Source organism: Lacerta agilis, chromosome 2, assembly GCF_009819535.1.
Source record: "Lacerta agilis isolate rLacAgi1 chromosome 2, rLacAgi1.pri, whole genome shotgun sequence".
In the NCBI taxonomy this organism is placed as follows: domain Eukaryota; kingdom Metazoa; phylum Chordata; class Lepidosauria; order Squamata; family Lacertidae; genus Lacerta; species Lacerta agilis.
This window is the reverse complement of record NC_046313.1, coordinates 31,899,036-31,919,550: the sequence shown is the minus strand read 5'-3', so window position 1 is coordinate 31,919,550 and position 20,515 is coordinate 31,899,036. Positions and strand designations below refer to the sequence as shown.

The 20,515-nt window shown below is 40.1% G+C and overlaps 1 protein-coding gene across 2 annotated transcripts in view; it reads right to left on the bottom strand.

Annotated features, from left to right (window-relative positions):
• The window catches only part of SAP30BP (SAP30 binding protein), a 34,254-nt gene that overhangs the window by 10,791 nt on the left and 2,948 nt on the right, over positions 1 to 20,515 (bottom strand). The window contains exons 3-4 of one of the 2 annotated variants that reach the window (XM_033139326.1): positions 18,360 to 18,407; positions 3,219 to 3,261 (exon numbers count right to left, since the gene is read on the bottom strand). In XM_033139326.1, the coding sequence (XP_032995217.1) occupies positions 3,219 to 3,261; positions 18,360 to 18,407 (91 nt within the window). The remainder of the gene's footprint in view (positions 1 to 3,218; positions 3,262 to 18,359; positions 18,408 to 20,515) is intronic. The other variant, XM_033139327.1, reaches the window with a different exon arrangement.

Here is a 20,515-nt window from a genome sequence, read left to right as displayed (position 1 = left end):
TTTCTTGGAAATCTTGTGCCTTTAAAATCCTTTCTCAAAATACAGCTTTTAATGCCTCTTTGGTGTACAACCATGCATGCTGTGAAGACCAGAAGCTTTGCACTGGGGTTGATACAAACAATCACCCACCATGGGGAATCGTTCCCATATGATCACATTTAAAGTGTCCTAGTGGCCACTTGGCTGCCCAAATCCATCACATGTCTAAATGTGTAGCGGGGAGGCTTTTGACACCATATGTGTCCCTAGCCCAGGGTTGTGAAAGCAAAAACACAGAACTGGGATTGTACAACTGTCCACAGTTGGCTATTTGACATGCCATGAATATGGATGGAAATCCCCAAAGAGATGACCGACTCCAGCTAAGGTGCTGCAGCAATTTAAGTTGCTGGCTGGCCTTGAGGACAAATGCAGTACAGTGGTGCCTCGCTAGACGAAAATAATTCGTTCTACGAGTGTCTTCGTCTAGCGATTTTTCGTCTAGCGAAGCACCAAGGCAAGTAGCGGTTTTCGCGATGAAAATTTTTCCCCCCGTCTTGCGAGGCAGCCCCATTGACAATTTCGTCTTGCGGGGCAGCCTTCCGCTAGCGAATGCCTTTCGTCTAGCGAGTTTTTCGTCTAGCGAGGCATTCGTCTAGCGGGGCACCACTGTAGTTCCTTCCTTGATTCTAGACTGCAAAGTATCCGAACAAGGTCTACAAATTTTAGCTAGTACCTCCAGCATACCAAAACAAGACAAAGATCTGTAGTAAGAAATAAGGAAGGAATTAGCTCATCTAATTCTATCATTATGCTTCTCAATTACGTTTATTATCCCAATGGATTTCTGAAGGGAAGAATAATGGAAGAAGTCTCCACAACAATATTGGGGAACTCCTTTGAAGTTTATGCTTTTGCCAACAGGCTACAAGAGGAACTGAACAAAGCTAATTTTATTAGCCAGGTCAAAGGTTTAGAATTAAGACAGCCATAAGCTTACCTACTATTACCAGTAATTCACCCCACTCTAAGGGCTATTTTAGACTGGAATACAGTGGTACCTTGGTTTTCAAACATAATCCATTCCGGAAGATCGTTCGAGTTCTGAAACATTTGAAAACCGAAAACTCAATACGGAAGCCACGTGGCATGTTCGACTTCCGAAAAGTGTTTGAAAACTCAAGCATTTACTTCCAGGTTTACGGTGATCGAAAACTGAAACGTTAATCAACGGAGACATTTGAAAACGGAAGTGCCACTGTAGTATGGATTAAAGTGAAACTAGATTGATACTAAGTTGCTTTTATTAATTGGTTATAAATAGTTGCCATTAGACTAAGCAGCATCTCCCACCCATAAAGGGGAGATAACAACAGGCTGGGGGAACCCCAAGGTTTGCTTAAGTATTTTTAGAATAAACTCTAAGCAGAGATGGACGGATCCCACCAACAATGCAGTGAGAACTGAGTCTGCTCAGTGGGTATGGAATGCTGACCATTGGGAGTGGGGAAACTGAAGGATGGGAAATAGGATGTTATCTTGAAGAGGAGCACCACATCACATTTTACTGCAGGTTCACCACTTACGTAGTTATAAATCTTCTATAGGGTATCTGCATAGAGAGAGGGTCAACTTTGTTCTTCATTAAATAACACATTCTGCAATTGATCTTGCATTGAATAATAAACCCTGCGAATAAATAGTGCTTTTAAATTATTTTACACATTTACAGCTGGTGAACTGCAGCCAAGTGTGCAAAATCATCCTGAGACATCCCCCCCATTCTAACCCAAAAGGAAGCATCATTTATATGCTTAAATCCTCTTGAGTCTCAAATGGGATGGGCCAGCTGTAATTTCATGCCTGGGAGAGAGGGTGTTCGTTATTTCCTGGCAACTAACAATAGAACTGTAGGGAAGTATATGAGGCATCAATATGCCACTGAGTCATCCAATTTTGAAAGGCCACTACAGTTACTGACTTCTGTTTGTGGGCTCAAGAATGCAGAACAAGATCAGCACATTCTGATCTTTTCTAATCTGATACATTTGCAACTCTTGTATACAAGCTCTAGAGTACTGCGTACATTTTCATATACACAGAAAAACTGCTATACAATTTTGCATATATGCACAGGTCCTGCTTACCAAATACAATAAATTCCCGAGAAATCATTTGTTTAAGTAAGCATTTGCATAATGAACCAACAATTTCCATTGATTCCTATGGCAAAATTTGTAATCCGTTCCCGAACAAGGATTTTTGACAACCATAAGCCAACCCCCCCCAAAAAATCTTATCACCCCCCCTCCATTCTTTAGCCAACCAGCAAAAGGTAAACAAAGAAGCAAAAAAAAATGCTATTTGTTCAGATATCTGAATCTGTGGTGTGTATAGCAAGGTTTGGGTACTAATTCCTCATATTTGGATAAGTGAATTTTCACATAGTGAACATTAGTTAAAGCAGGACCCGTGTGTAGTGTGAAGAACGAACCACATGATGCTCTAAGTCTAAGACACTGAGACATAATGCTCTAAGACACCTGACTACTTGAAAATTGCTGGGGGTCGTGGGCAACCGCCTAATGATTTTTCTGCTAGTTGTAGCAATTGTAATGTGCTGTCCTAAGTGCTGTACGATTTTTAATTGCATTTTTACTGACATGCTGTGGGACACCTGCATCTTGCACATCAGAGTTTGGGAGACCCTGCTCTAAGGTACATTTAGTTGCTGCATCAGAAAACCCTTCAGAGAAGCAAGATGCAGCCACTAGTATCAGAACCACAGTTTATACAGGTAGATTTTATGAACATTTTCACCCCTTGGGAAATGAGCCTCCTTTAACAAATTTTCAGAGAATGTGAAACTGCTTTGCACTTAAGTAAAGTATTGCAGTACAGAGGATTGGTATCTGCACACAAAAGCTGAAGCCTTCCCTTTTAGCTGCAGCACTTTCCAAGGGACATGCATCCCAAAGCAAAGGTTCCTTGGCCTGACAATGGGGGTGGCTTCCCTCTTTCCCCTGCTCCAAAAACCTAAGCAGCAGCAGAACGTGGAGAACAATGACTGCAATGGAAGTTTTCCATAAATGTTTCTGCTCTTCTCAAAATGGTAACTTATGGCAACCTCACAAAAATCCAGCATATCCCCAACTCTGTATCATATGCCAACCAAGAAGAACAGGAAGGGCAAGGAAACATAGATGAGAACAGGCATGCTAGAGCTTGTTCATACTCACCAACTAGTTCTTGGGGATCTCTCTTCTCCAGTTCTGAAAAGTCCTAAACAAAGAGAAAAGCAAAAGTTTTAAGTACAATAAGCCCTTTAAAACAGGTATGTACTAGCCAATCCTATCCTATGAATTACAGGTGGGGAACCAGTGGTTCTTCAGGTGTTACTGATTTACAAAGTTCTCCCATCATCCCTGACCACTGACCATTTTGACTGGGACTGGTGGGAAGTAGAGTCCAACCGGATTTCAAAGGTTACAAGCTCCCCACCACTGCTATGAACACGCTTTAAATATTTACATTATACGAAGACTTTTATAGTATGCATGTCACAAAGACACAACTGAAAAACAAACTTTGAGAAGAGCACTATATACTTCAACTGAGTTGCAAATATGCTATAACTCAATTTCAAATTGGGTCACATAAGGCACATTGGGCTGGTTCACACACACACTGTAAAACCGTGTTTTAATGTTATGTCCATGAGCCAGAGACAGCCTGCTTTGGACCTGCAAGCTTCCCCTCTACTCCCTTGAGGGACAGAAGAAGCACATTCATTAATGTCTCATTTCACTTTAAAAGTATTTTGGCTCATTATGTATGTGCCAACCCAATATCTAGCAACTGCACCTCTCACACCAATCAATACCTATGATTCCAGAGAACTACCGTATTTTTCGCTCCATAGGACGCTCCGGACCATAGGGCGCACCTCATTTTTAGAGGAGGAAACAAGAAAAAAAAAAATATTTTTCTGGTTTTCCTCCTCTAAAAGCCCTGTTTTGTTTTGTTTTTTGTTTTGTTTTTGAGGATCAGCATAGAATGGCAGACCAAGGAGGTCTTGAAAGGGAAGGTTTTATACCCAGGATACTCCTGAGAAATTAAGTCAGTGCTGATTATGAGAAGCCAGAAGTGTCAGGATGAGGGATGCAAGGCAAACAAAGAGAAAGGGCAAGCATCAAGAAGCACAAGTTCCTATTAAATTAACCTTATACAAAAAGAAGCAGACATTGGGAGCTCCATCCTCTCTTCATCGAGCAAGTCTTTCGTAATTTGCCAAGACTCTGCCTGAATGCCCACAGGTCCTTAAACACTGATGCTATTCATTCAAGTAGACAAATGCTGCCTGCTTCTTGGCTAGCAATGCAACTGTGCTACTATAGTTCCCTTTTCAATTTTAGGTGGGCAAAAGTCATGGCTTTTTGGGAAGCCAAGGTTCAGTTAGCTAGTTTGGAAATCTGCTCTGCCAAATCCAAGATGGCAAAATGCACATTTTAAAATGCCCATAGTGTCCCTAGGGGATTACGAGTTGGTGGTTTGTTTGTTTTTTTTGTATCACTAGCAACAGTGAAGGGGTTTTTACAGCCCCTTTGCTAAAGAACACTATGTAGCTACAAGAATGCTGAGGTCATAAAACTCTCAAGTCCAGCTTTTATTTTTATTTTTTTTATTTTGTTTGCAAAAGTCCAGTGAACTGGGCTGCTATTTCTTCCTAAGGCTGAGAAGGCATTCTTCACAATAGTTTGCCATGTGGAAACTTACGCACAATGAACTGATGAATAATTAGAACTGCTTTCACCAAAAAGATTTATTTAAATCCAGAACATAAGAGGAGCCTGCTGGATCAGGCCTGTGGTGCATCTAGTTCAGCATCCCTGTTCTCACGACAGCCAACCAGATGCCTGTGGTAAGTCCAAAAGCAGAACCTGAGCGCAACAGCACTCTCTCCACTTTTGTTGAGCGGCAAGTGACATTCAGAGGCATACTGCCTTGGAAAGTGGAGGTAAACATAACCGTTGTAGCTAGTAGGCATGACATTCATATCCAAGTAAAGGTAATGAATATATGATGGAAGAGGTGGATTCATAATGATGTTGAACTTTATAGAGGTGATCAAGTTAGGAGGGAAACTGCATGTCAGAGAGCCATCTGACATCTCCAGGCTGCCTTTGAAATACGGCTGCAACATGAGTAAAGCTGTTTTAATTAATTAATGGTAAGATTTTAGTTCACTAACACACAGAACTCTTTTTAGGACATATACACTTTAAGTTAATATTTCTGATGGAAAAATGGAAACTTGTGTCTTGCCTGCATTCTTGCTTTTGGCTTCAATTTGAAGCAGTGAAACTATAGGAAAGTATCAAATGTCCAAACAGAGAACTATGCAATATTAGAAAAACACAGATACATAGATGTCTGTGTGTGTGATTTTGGAAAGTTATATGGTTTTCCAGTAGACCAACTATAGTTCATAAGTGACTACCAAGTCTTCAAAACCCTTGTTTTAAAGGAAGACTTTCACCAATGAATGGCACATTATGAGAATCCTGGAAGCTGTAGTTCACCCCTCAGAGGGCTACAATTTGCAGCAACAAACTACAGTTCCCAGGATTCTTTGGGGGAAGTCATGTGCTTTGAATGTATGGTTTGTGCGCAGCTGTAGACTTCAGGGCCTTGGGGTATATCTGAGGCACTCGTCACAATGAAGTAAACAGGCCCTGCTGAGTAATCAACCATTGAGTGCTCGCTTTGCCCAGAGGATATGAATCCTGCTTACTGCAGAGTGAGGTGTGCCCAATGCTTCATGACTGAACTAGCTCAATTCTGTTTTCATGCCTTTCATTACTACATGGAATCATTTTATAACATTAAGTAAATCACAGTAAATCAGAGCCATGGTGCCTCTTGTCCCGGAGGTAGTATTTAACCATCAAAACTGGCAGCCAGATACCCTTATGCTCCATGAATCTGTCAAATCCATTTTAATGCCACCTAAGTTGGTGGCCATTGCTAAATTTTGCAGAAGTAAATGCCATAGTTTAGCTATGTGCTGTGTGAAGCGTTACTTCCTGAATCTCCAATTATTAAGCAAATGAGCACCTCTGTTATGCTCCCCCTTATTCACCCCTCCCAATGAATTTAAAAGCTCCAAACTTTTCTTCACAGAGAAGTTGTTCCAGGCTCCTAGTCACTTTGGTTGCTGTTTCCTGCATCTCTTTCACTTCTACAATAGCCTTCCTGAGATGTGTGGACCAGAGCTGTACACTGCTACCCTCTTAAATGAGTGGACAGTCAAATCTAGACTGTTGCAATATATCATCCAACTCTGGGCACTTGCAGCAGAATCAAGTGGTGCCTTCATCAAGGCAAGTCTTTTTCCTTCTTACTCACACTTGGCTCTAGCATAAAGCTAAGTCTCCTAGGCTTCAAGCCTCATGAAACCTGTATCCCTGGGCCAAATAAGACCATCAAAATTTATACAATACATGGAATAATAAATACTATTGTACATAGTGAGTGTGTGGCAGTAGCAGAAATGAAGGATACTATGAATCATTGAATAGCTCTGTCGGTAGAACATGAGAGTCTTAATTTCAGGGTTGTGGGTTCAAGCCCCACATTGGACAGAAGATTCCTGCATTGCAGAGGGTTGGACTAGATGACCCTTGTGGTCCCTTTACAGTTGTGTGATTCTATGGACTTCACAAGGTGCAGGTATTATAATGTGAAATACTTAAACAGCACTTTTCCCCAGACTTGGCTCAGATTTTTCGGTATAAAGGTTGATCTGTCATATAAAAAGGGAAAACACTGCTTTATTCAGCGGTACAAAATATGAGAGGGTATTAGTGCAGAGTAGGACTGAGAATGTCATTAAAATGACTACAGTGAATGTCAGAAGAGGAAGGTTTTTAAATTACTACTTTCAAATTTACAAATTTCTCTGAGAGAGGTATCACAAACCTAAGGACACAAATGGAACCCGCAGATATACATGAACACCCTCAGCATAATGAAATGTCATGCAAATGTTAGGATGTCATCAGTCACCTTTGGATCTCACCCAGGAGCAGTACAGAACAAGACAATCTTTTGTTATCATAACCTTGAGCTCTGGAATGTTTTGGGTGTCTGATGGGGTGGCAGAAGGGAACGGGTCAAGTTAAACGTATACTTCTTCTAAACATGCTGTGCTGTCAACCACTGTAACCAAATCAGTTTGCAAATAAAGGCTGGGTTATTCAGCCGCTGGCTACCTTGCATCATCAGGAAAATATCCCAAACAGACAGTAAGAACAGCCAACCTTTTGCACTTTTGTAAACCAAGGTCAATCATAGCACTTCTGTCCTATCTGATAACTGATATGGCATGACAGCAAGGCCAGAGCAATCAATAAAAGCTGCTTTGCACTTTAGATGACAGGACCTTACAGAAACAGGTAAGTACAGGTTGTGCATGCTGCCCAAGATTTCTAGGATATTGGTAGTGGTGACTCATTGCAAGCCTTAGGTCAAATGGATCAAGTTTGAAGTTGCGTGCTCCTACTATATGTTTGCTACTGGAAAGCAAACAAAAAACCTTCCCCAAAACACAAGCAGCTCAATAATGGTCTGGTTCACATTAACACTAAATCATGGTTTAGCACTATCATGACCAAAGTCCCAATCCTATCCTCCACCTGCCTCTCCTCTTGTATTACATTGGTACCTCAGGTTACATACGCTTCAGGTTACATACTCCGCTAACCCAGAAATAACGCTTCAGGTTAAGAACTTTGCTTCAGGATAAGAACAGAAATCGTGCTCTGGCGGCGCAGCGCCAGCGGGAGGCCCCATTAGCTAAAGTGGTGCTTCAGGTTAAGAACAGTTTCAGGTTAAGAACGGACCTCCGGAACGAATTAAGTTCTTAACCCGAGGTACCACTGTATTTTGTTTCACTTCTTGGCTTGTCCCAACATATGAAGCAAAGAGGCAACTTCAAACTATGGATTATGAATCTGGTTTATTTCAAAACTAACCCTAGATTTGTTTTAAACCTATAAACTCTGCTTTATAGTCAAGGACAAGCCAAGATTCATGGAAAGTGAAGCCAAATGTTGCAGAAGTGCAGGAGAAGAGGACGGTGGGAGCCTGCAGCATTCCTTGGACACGTTCCACCTCTTGCACTAAAACATGACTTGGTGTTATGTGCAACCTGGATATTGGAGTTACTGAAAAATGCCACTTGTCACAGAATGGCAGTTTAAGTTTCTCTTTGTAATCATGAGCTATCACAATTTTTAAATACACTGATTCCCAGTAAGTTAAATATCGCCTGCAAGTTCCAAGTTATACAGCATGTGTGCAGGATATTTGCATGGTAGTACAGTACATAACAGCAATTCTAGACAAAGGAATTTATTATGCACCTGACAGTACCAAGTCTATAACTAATCTATTAATTCAAGCTATCACAACATATTAATACTATCAATTCTGAAACACTTCATTTTTTTTTTCATTTTTAAGCTACCGGTAGCTATATTTATGAAGCTGAGAGGGCTGAAGGAAGAGGCTTGGACTCAAAGCCACACCTTCCAGTGTTGGAATTTAAACAAGCTTTCTCTGCAGAAGGGCTCCCTATAACCAACCACCAGCTGGTTGGTTGTTACAGTGAACTCCTTCAAAGGCAAGCTCCAAGCACCAGTTAGCTGAATGGTGCTGAAAACATGTCTCCAAAGGATCAGTAGTTACAGCAACTGCTTTAGAACATGGACAGATATCTTTCACCTGAAACTATGACAATACGTGACTGACAAAGTGGGTGGTCTCACCAACTTATCAAATGTGGCCCACAGGGAGTTGTACAGCTTTCTGCACTTTCCCACATGAACAGGAGAAACAGGACAGGAGTTCTAGATGGGCGGGGTACAAATAATAAATTATTATTATTATTATTATTATTATTATTATTATTATTATTAGCAATATTTGTCATTTACATAGTTCTTTGCTAAGTCATCAGCAGCTGTTCTTCAGACTATCCAGCAAATTTGCTATTAAAACGGAAGATATGCCAGAAAGTGATAATCAAAAATGTTAAAAAGTACTGCATAATCTACACATTCAGAACTTGATTGATTAAAAGGCAACATCTATACAAGATAAGGAACATATATAACAGCCTGTAAGCAGCTAATGCTCTCAACCTGTCAGACTTCTTGGCTTTAATGTATATGTAAATTGCTTTACATATATACAATTTAGAACCCCCAGCTCAATCTAGAAATCCACCAGAATTCAGGAAACAAACATGCAGGGTGAGAACTGCATGACGAACTATTTTCATCTATTGAAAATTATATGGCATACATTGTGCCAATTTCATTCTGCATGGAGCTGTGGGAGAGTAAAAAGCAGGAAGTTTTCCTGTCCAACAATGAGGGTGGGAGGAAAAATACTGGGAGAAGGCCCAAAACAAACCACACTTCCCATGGATGTATCCTGTTTGCCAGCTTCGTGACAAGCCCGTAGGACAAATGCCAAACTTAAGATGAGAAACAAAAAAAATTCTGTGGGGGAAATATTAGGAAGCTGAGCAGGTTACATTGTGGATTCTGATAAAGGTAAAGGGAGAAATTAATGTATACAGTACCTCTGTAAATAAACCCCTTTTTCCAGATTCCTGCATGACAACTATATTTATTTTGCAGAGGCGAGAACAAAAAAAATATTATCCCAGCTGCAAACAGGAAGGAACATCAATATATGAAGACTAAGAGTCAACTCCTCAGGTTGTAATCTTTTCGATCTTAACATAACAGAAATCAGATGTCTTTAATTCTGCCTTTTACTTTTAAGCTATATTAACACTGTATAAATCCACTGAACTAGTATGGCAGACACCCAAACAAACAACATTTGGCAAATCAGAAGTCAACTGATTCATGAAAGTGTTTTTAAACACATGGGAGTCCTTAAATACCCTAACACTGAATGTCAGGTCCAGTCACCTGTCATAAACTACTAGCTTTTCTTAGGATTTAACCCCGAAGTTGTTAAGCTTTTTTAGGATTGAAGTTGAGCTTTTTTTTTTTTTTTTAGGATTTTACACCTGTCATGGGAGCCAGATTAAATTGACCACCAAGACGGATTAGGCCCCCAAAATGGACTTTGGACATGCCTGAACTAGAGAGAAGTTCATCAGTATGGCAGAGCTGAAAGCAGCTGCAGAAATTGTGGCTTATCGTTTCTGTCCCCCCATGAAAATTTTATTTAGATTTTGTAAATAAGTTGCATATGGAGTTTCTAACTATACAATTACCAACAACATCCCCTCCCTGTACCCTGCTTGATTTGTTTGTCTTGTACAACATCTAGACTATGGAAGCATTTATTTGCCAGCCCACAGCTTGGATACCTCAGTTGGTTAGAGTGTGGTGCTAACAATACCAAGGTTGCAGGTTTGATCCCTGTAAGGGACCAGTTGCACATTCCTGTATTGCAGGGGGCTGGACTACATGATCCTCAAGGTCCCTTCCAACTCTCTGAGATACTTTCTGACTTTTAGTCAGAAAATGGTATGCTACAATTGAATTTTGTTAAGTAAGTTTAGGAACATTCATAATTAAGAATTGTAGGCTTTTACTGTCTTGCTCAGACAGGGGGCCAACACTACAATTTCCCAGGGTTTCCAATTTTCAGCTAGTTGCTATCAATGCTTCATGCAGCATGCTCTCCCTATCTTGAACAGAAATCCCACTCACTAGTAATGTGCAGTATTTGAACAGCTACTAGTGGCTGGTTTAAACAGAAAAGGAAAAGCATCTCTCCTTAGGAAGCACTAGAGCAGGGGTCAGCAAACTTTTTCAGCAGCGGGCCGGTCTACTGTCCCTCAGACCTTGTGGGGGACCGGACTATATTTTGAAAATAAAAATGAACAAATTCCTATGCCCCACAAATAACCCAGAAATGCATTTTAAATAAAAGGACACATTCCACTCATGTAAAAACACGCTGATTCCCGGACTGTCCGCAGGCCAGATTGAGAAGGTGATTAGGCCGGATCTGGCCCCCGGGCCTTAGGTTGCCTACCCATGCACTAGAGAGCCTCTTTGGATTAAAAAACAGCTGAATTCATCCCAAGACCTTTTCTCACAAGAGGCACTCACCTCTATGGTACTTTTGCTTAGTGGCATGTGGATGAACACACTCACGATCTGACAAGTCTCAATTAGCCCTGGGAACAGCCATTTCCTGCAGAGAGGTAACTTTTTTGATGACGTGAGATGTGGAAAATGACTAGATGCAGTGTTCACTTTTAACCTGGGTCCAAAGATAGGTTTTGACATGCTTAATATAAAAAATGAATTATTATTTTTTAAATGCAAGAATGTCAACAGTCAAGAAATAGCAGCGAAAGAACAGTGCCCATCTAGCTCAAGTCATCAGGTCTCTCAGCAAGGGGCATTTGGGAAGGGTAGCTTTTTTCTGGCAGCTAACACAATCTAAAATACCCTCCCCTCCCATTTGAAAGCCACACCACACCCATGTCAACAATCTGTGGTATTCAACACTTGAGGGAGTCTGGGGTTTGTTGCAGCTTGCACTCCTGCTGTGGGAAGAACAAGCAGACACATAATGGACATGTCTCATCTTCCAAACAGCTAACCAAAGCTGTTCTACAAAGGTCCTAGGAAGTTTCATTCTCTCATTCACTTTTATAGTATAAATAACCGGGAAGAAAGAAGTAATGGAGGAGACAGAGACTTTGTTCTGGGTTTCTTATATTTTGCTCCTGTTTGGATTAACCATTAAACCCACTACCTTAGGCTTAGATGCATGAGGGACAACCATATGTTACTTTCTAGACCAGACACCAACTAGTTTTTGGTAAGAGGGTTACTTTGAGAAGCAAAGGTACCCCTACTCCCAGAAATGACCTGCTAGAAAGTTCTACTAGTACAACTACCATTTCCACCTATACCCCTCTTGCATCTGGGTTGCTAGCTAGTAGGATAATTTGACTCAAGAGACTGGCAGTTGGTGATCCCTATAGCCTATCAGTGGTTTTCTAACCTTGACTCACAATAGACAGTGCCTGACTCACACTGTGCCCCTCATTCCTCTTGGCATTTTAAGTAACCATCTGAATACCTCTTCCTGTTAAAGCCCAGGGGTGACAATTTATGATCCATTATTTGCAGACTTTAGTCCTTGGCACAGGATCTGACAACAGAATAAAGAATTCTGGAGAATCTTCGCTCTTTCCAAAGTGCAAGAGACAGTTCAAACTACTCTGCCTTTTCATCAAAGATCATGACTGTACTATACAAAAGCCGCATGCCACTGGAAATGGGAGTGAAGAGGAGAGAGGGTATGGCAACAACCTGATCTTTCACATCTTACACTGAACTCCCACCAGAGCTAAAGCCACATACCAAAGTTACAGTGAGAAGTCAACATGGCTTCTTAGAGTATCACTGCCGAGTTTTTGGCAGCAGTGCTTCAAGGAGTACTTTAACAGGACGAAATTCTAGATTTTACTAATACACACATACGATCAGCCTATGAGTTTAATTGTTGTTTCTTTGTGTATATATATTTTAAAGTTCCTGTATGTGATTCTTTCTCTCGCGATTTTACATGTAAATGCCTAATAAAGGTTTGATAAGTGAGTATCACTGGAAGTAATGTTCAGGAAAAAGTATTTTGGTGTTGCAAATTCAATACTGCTTAAATTTAGAACTCTAACATGGCAGCATTCTAACCAAATCCAGAAAGGGTTATGAAGAGAAGGAACTCCTCAAAGGACTTTAAGCGTTTTAAAGCACACAAGCAAGTGTCAAAGGCTCACTTGAAAAGGGCAGGGCACTGTGTATTAACTTGCTCATATCAGCATAGTCAGATTAGTAATCATGGGCAAAGTTAATTATTCCTCTGTGAACATTACCTGGATGACTTAAGCAGAAGGAATGGTCTCACTTGTTACCTCTTGTAGTTTACCTACCGGTATATTCAAACTTAGAACCGGAATCCTTCAGGAGAGTCCTCTGCAAGATACACACTTTAAGGTGCATATTCTGCAGTTACCTTTTCAGATTTTTATATTCAATGCATTCAGTAACTGGAATTCCTTTAGTAGTCTAACCGGGACAATTTCTTTAAAAAGGAGAGGTAGAAACAAATTGCTGCCATTATACTCATGAAGACTCCACTTCTCAGGACACACTGAAAATCAGCTCTGGGTGGTAGACCCTCCAGAACAGAATGGAAGGTAGCACAGAGAGTTGCAGGATGAACAGTCAAAAAATCAACTCCTTTTCTCTTCCACTAGTTGAAGCCTCAGCTGGATTAAAACCCCTCGTGAGCACAAAGCAACAACTGGATTCTACCCAGGGAAGTCTTGCATTGGCACAGTTCATTTAATACTTTAAATAAATGATAATACTTAATGGGGGGGAATCAAGCAAACCTTCATGAAAAAGTATATAGTCTTTATGGCTGTAAAAGCAAACTTGAAATTATGAGGAAAGTCTTAAATGCCAGAGGAAAAGTGTTTCTTCTAGGGGAGCTTCAGAACTCAGCAAAGCTCATTTCCCCTTCCTATGACTAAAAGAAGTATGCAAAATAAGCAACTGTATGCAAGTTTCTTAATTAGCCCAGGGCACACTAGTAGCAAAATACAGCTTTTCTTTCCAAGATATCAAAACTCTGTATAGTTATATGGAGCGTACACACAATCTATTCAAGCTCATAGAAAACACCTTACTTCCTTGATACAAAGATTTCCAGAGCTAAGGAAACATAGCATGATTTTTTGGGGGTAAAATAAGTCTGGAACTTTCCTTTTAATGCTACCCACCTTCCTGACCTTTGAATCCTGGTTTGTATTCATCCGCAGGTCATTGTCACTGCTATTCTGGGGGAGGAAAGGCCACAGGGAAAGGGGAACCAGGGAGCGTATCATAGCATTTTGTCACATGCATTTGGCCACTGTGAGAACATTTAGAAACCAGATGGGCCTTTGGCCTGATTCAGCAAGACTCTTAAGAATTATGAGAGAAATTACATATGCAATTTTCTTCCTGAAAAGATTGATAATTGGGCCTTTCCACCATACATGAATAAAGTCAGCCCCATTACTGGCCATACACCCAACACTTACTACCCTTATCTGGACAGATTTTGCCAATATGGAGTTACAGTTCTTTTCCGTGTATAAGATGCCCCCATATATAAGATGCCCCCAATTTTGGGGGACTCGGATTTAAGAAAACCCACCCTCGGCACTATCCGTGTATAAGACGCCCCCTAATTTTTGACATTATTTTTAAGGAAGAAAACCTAGTCTTATACATGGGGAAATGCGGTATATGCCACTAATAAAGCAGTTTATAATTTTCTTTTATATTAACATACTATCTAGAACATGCTCTCTACATTGCATTTAACATATCCCGGTATTAGTGCTAGTTGAAATATTATTTCCATTTCTTTGCCCATAGTTGAAAATAGATTACATTAAAGAAATATCTAGGGAGAAGATGGTTCTATAACACCTCCAGATTGACATAATGGATGCTATACAGGGATTGTAGCTTATTACTGCTGCATTTATAATTTTTTACTGTATCAAGGTAATATTGTCAAAGGAATTGTGACATCTTTCTGCTCTATCCAGAGCCTCCTTTTTAAAAAGACTCTGGCCTACTTTAACTAGCCTTGCCCTGGGGCTTAAGAGGAAATCACTGTTTGACATCAATGTCTGAACTTGAAAAGCTTACTGGAACATGCTGTTCACATACGCAATGTGGCTGTAAAGTCTTCTGTCAACTTTCAACTATATTATCTATAGCAACATTGACAAGAGCAGCACAAGTCCCAAAAATGAAAGAATACTGTGGTAGCCTTTTATGAACACACAGCAACTTAATACAACCTATAGTAGCTTAACTTCGATAAATCCACCTGGAATAACAGTGACACCTTCTGGTGTACTATTGAACAGACAGCATGATTTTGAATACTGTACAGTCATACCTCGTGTTACGTACGCTGCGGGATGCGTACGTTCGGGATACGCACCGCGACGACCCGGAAATAACGGAACGGGTTACTTCCGGGTTCGCCGCGTCGCACAGAAGCGTGCGGTGACGTCACTCGTAGAGATGTAAAATTTCCGGAAATTTTGAAGCTCGTAACAAAACCCATTTTTTCCAGAAAAAACAAATTTCAGAAAAAATGCTACATTAGCACTTCTTTTTTCCTTTCCAGATTGAAAGTCATTCTGTTACTTTAGAAACATAAAATATAACTATGGACAATTTTAATGGGCATAAAATTATCACAACTAGCATAAAACAATTACCTGGTATTACAAACAAAATTTACTTTAAAAATAATATTTATTTGTATTTGTAACAAATGGAGCAACAATCTCCTGAACTGTTTACTAGTTTATGTGGAACAAAAAACAAAAAAACCCCACAAAACAATTTTTAAAAATCCAGAAGTAACAATTATTCATATTTCCTCTCCACAGTATTTTAAAAAAAACATTTTCATAAAAAGAACTGAAGAAGGAAGTGGGACTAAGTTTCAATGAATGGGCATGAAATTTAATCAGAATAATTTTCTGAGCTGTAATTAAGTATATACTTTCAGGCCCTTTTTGTTGCTCTATATTTTCTTCCAGTGCTTTGAGGCCTAGTGAAAAGGAACAGAACCAACGCATACCACACGCATGCAAAAACAAAACTGAAACCTTTTTTCTTATCTGGTGACAACACCACCTTCCTAAAGGAAGAAATGGATCTTGTTCTTGTATTGGAGAGCTCAGTTTGTAACCTAGGACTTGCTTGTCCTCACAGAAATTAGAATAATCTGATATACCATACATATTTTTTAAAAATGATTTATAAAATATTTGAACCCCTTATCTTAAAATATTTTGTTCATCATGTTAAAATAAAACATTCCATAATCTATTTTTTAATTTTTCCAATTTTTCGGGAAAAAACAAAAAAGGCTTCAGTAAAAAACGGGTTTTTCCTGAATTTTCACGGTTTTTTATGGGCCTTCACATCTCTAGTCACGCTCATGCGCAGAAACGCTGAATTGCATTGCACACATGCGCAGACGCGGCACCTCGTGATACGGACGTCACAGGTTACGAACAGAGCTCCGGAACAGATCCCGTTGGTAACCAGAGGTACCACTGTATAAGGAAGGGCTCTCTACCCAGTTAAGAGATTTAAGTTGAACTGCATAACAGATTATCAGGTAACCAGCCCAGAAAATGTTATGATGTAACTACAGGACAGGAAGGAACACAAAGGCCACACACAGCACTCCACATGCACAAACTATAAAAAGCAGCTCCTGAAGATTGGGTGGGTAGGACACCTGAGTGGCATTTGATTCAGTGAGGGGCTATGACAGGAAGAGAAACACAGTATTGCACAACCATATTACACAGAATGTTGGAGGCCAAACAAGACCATTTAAACGGCCTGTTTGTACATTGGAAGTGGTTTCGGAATGTAGTACACAGCATTTAATATTCACTAGGCATATTTTGCCCGTGGCTATCGGCACTTGCGACCAAGTGAAGATTCCTGGGTGCCAGGATGGTGCCTGAAATCACCACCTGGAGGTGCCTCCCTGGGGTTCCTTGGGTCTTGATTGCTTTCATACACTAGCAACACATTCTGTATAATTCTATTTGTTATATTTGATCTGCACAATCAGAATGAATTTCAGGGACCCAAAAAGTTGCATTGGGGGGAAAAAGACTTTTGAGCCATCAGGCCCCCAAATGGCAACTAGGCATTCCCTTTTGGCGACTGTAACCCTGGTTTAAAGAGCCATTTCGCGCCTAGCTTATATATCTGAGTTTCTAATACCGCTAGTATGGCATAACTTTGATGCTTCCATACATTCAATGTATTATCTATATGGCACATGTAGTGCAGCACATGCTTGTCATGCAAAAGGTCCCATGTTCCATTCCTGGCCCTCCAGAAAAAATGAAAAACCCTACTTAAATTAGTGGATAGTGGGAAAGAAGCTTGCCCAAGGCTCTGGAGAACTACTGACAGAGCAGACAACACCATGCTAGACTATTATGTAAATGAGCAGATATATATATATATATATATATATATATATATATATATATATATATATCACAAAATAAACTTAAGAATTTATGTGGAAAAGATTACATTAGTGTACCATCAGTATAGTTTACCTAGTCAGCATAAAGTTTAGCATGTCAATGCAATGAATGGCCAAGATTCTGGCCACAGCACAATTCACAGCTGCTGATCACACTGACACGGCACAGACACTGCTAAATGATGGTCAGAAGACAGGAAGCATACTGTGAAACTGCTCCTGCTTTTCCTTTCCTTGGTTTGCTCTTACATTTTCACCAAGGTTAGTACAAACCAGCAGGCTTGTATCAGGGTCTGCAAATCATCTCTGAACTTTGCCATCAGTACATACTGCAATGATACACTTGGGGCAAAATTGGAAAAGATAAGCAAATTCATACAGGAGAGAGGAGGAAGGGACACACACGCCAGTGGCACCCTCTTAGTCTACTCTGCAGCACTTAATTATTTACAACTCCCCACCCCCGCACCAAAAATCAGTTGCTATGACCAAATCCCCAGTGTCGCTCGCTGGGACAAGACAGTGTGAGCATATTACACCAATCCTGACCCAACTGCACTGGTTGCCAATTATTTTTTGGGCCCAATCTGAACTGCTGGTTTTTATCTATAAAGTCTTAAACAGCTCAGGACTGCAATACCTGAAGGACCACCTCTCCCCTATATAAACCACCCCGGAATCTGCATTCATCATTTGAGACCCATCATTTGAGACCCATCTTCATGTGGTTCCTCCACATCAGGTCTGGAGGGTGGCAACATGAGAAGTTTCTGGGCAGCATGGCTCATGTTATATACATAGCGTGCTAAGGGGCATATGGCTCACCACATATTAAACACAAGAGAGTATTAAACACTGTATAGGTTCAAATAAGTACACATGTACTCTTGGCAAAATACGCTTGCACATGGCAAGAAGCAATCTGATCATTCACAATATGTTCGTTGAATGGTCTAGGTTTTCAGCCAATAGCCATCAAAACCCATGCAAAATATTTCATAATGTAGGGAGTTACCAAATTTGTTCTGGAAAGTCATTTTAGTAGCCTTTCAAAATCTGGGCTATTTCTAAGTGTTTCAAGAGTTCCTTCCCACAGACCCCACAACAAGATTTTGCACCAGCTTGTCAACAATATGAGAGGCAAATGATGAACTTATCATGCTATTTATACTGTATTCCCATCATAACACTCTTCCAAATACCTTTAGGTCATCAGCCTCAGGTTTTTCAGTCTCTGAATCGTCATCTTCCTATAAGACAAAGAATTTACAGGATTAAGCTTTAAAGAGTGGGCTCAGCAAGTTCTTGCATGTGTAGCAAGGGACTTGCATTAAATAGCCCAGCTTCACCTTTGCATTCAGCTGAGCTGTTCTTGCAATGCTTTTCCCTCCCTCTAATAAAACATAAATTCTGATAAAATATGACATTAACAAGACATCTCTACAGCTAATCAAACAGGTGTCGGTGTAGATTCCAACTGACCATATAACATTTGATTTGTTGAAAAACAGACAACAAAAAGGCCAGCACAAATAGGAAAAGAAATTTGTGTCAAGCGGAAATTATTCATTGCCACTCTTTTATACCAAGACTGTTCATAAAGAGCAAACAAACATGACATCTGAACACGCTAGCAATTATTAACACCTCTCTGATTTTGTGACCTCCAAAACACAGTGTATGCTCACTGAGTCTGAACTGGCAGTGACTGACCAAGAACAAGACATTGGGGCTGTAGTGGATAGCTTGGTGAAAACATCAATCCAGTGTGAGACAGCTGAGAAGATGATGACTACTATATTAGGAATCATTAGTAAAGGGACTGAACACGGAACTGCCAATATCAAAATGCCATTCATTATATGATGCAACCATGCTGAGAACCAGTGTACTGTTCTGGTTGTGTTATCTCAAAAAAAGATATTAGAAAGGTTCGGAAAGGGGGGGGGGACATCACCAAGGGGATGGAGGAAAGGTTACAACATATGGGACTTTTTAGTCTAGAGAAAAGGTGAATAAGAAGTTGATAAAATGATGCATAGTATGGAGAAAGTGGATGCAGATAAGTTTTTTGCCCTCTTATGACACTAGAACTCATGGATGAAGCTGAATTTTGGAAGAGTCAGGACAATACTTTTTACACAGTGCATACCTAAACAATGGAACTCACTCCAACATCCCCAGTGATGGCTACCAATTTGGATGGCTTTATAAAATTAGACAAATTCATGGAGGATAAGGCTATGTTCTACCTCCAGTGTCAGATGCAGTCGGCCTCTGAATATCAGTTCAGAGGAATCTTGGGTTAAGAGAGTGCTGTTGCACTCAGGTTCTGATAGTTGGCTTCCTATAGGCATCTAGTTGCCCACTGTGTTGGACAAGATGGTCCTTTGGCCCATTCCAGCAGGCTCTTATGCTCTTAAACCAACAAAATCCACACCTCTGAAGAGGGCAACCCAAATTGTTGGTGAAGGTGAAATCAATGTGGGAATGGGGAAGACAGTATTTAAGAAGATCAGCATACAAGTATTGCCTTGAAGTTACATTACCAATCTGTTGGTTCTGATAATTGCTAAAGAACAATTCAATGAAGTCCCAAAGTTTCCATTCTCTTTCACCAGCAGACACCAAAATTATTACCACACCCATTTTGTGCATCTTTTTACAACTGATGTAGACCAAGCAGGTTCTCTATGAGACTTGTATACTGAACAATTGCCATTTCACAGACTCCAAAACAAAAATCAACAAAGACTATAAAAAGGTAGTTCTCCCTCATCCCATTACCAATAAAAGGATTACCTTCTCAGGTAAAATAATACCAATTATAGGCACTGTTGTTCAAGCTAAAGTGAATACCATACAGAAAAATAGGGAATTAGACCGTAGTCTGAAAAACTGTCCTCAAGTTATTTACTTTTTAATGTGTTTGGTCCTAAGGATGTTGTTAATTTTTATTTCTGAACAATATACATATGCAAAGTTGTCACCAGACAAAAGGAACATGCATGCAGACAGGAAGCCACATATACTGCAGTAGTACTTTGCTTCTTGCAAACTAGTAAAAACAAACAGAAATGCACATGACTTCTGTTGGAAAAGGCTGTGAAAGGTGATACAAGTACTATAAAATGGAAAAAAGTTTGGAGAAATGTTCATCACAGTAACCTCTTACAAAATGCCATCTGAGTGTCTGCTCTAGCAATTTTACAACACCATTTTACAGATAATGATAAGCACAATGCTAAAAATCGGGAGACCAATCTTAACCCAGCAAGGAAGTATTACTGCAAAACAACTGGAGCAAATTGTCCTCTCCCTCTGATAGGTTACAGGATGAAATTTATACAGTTACAAC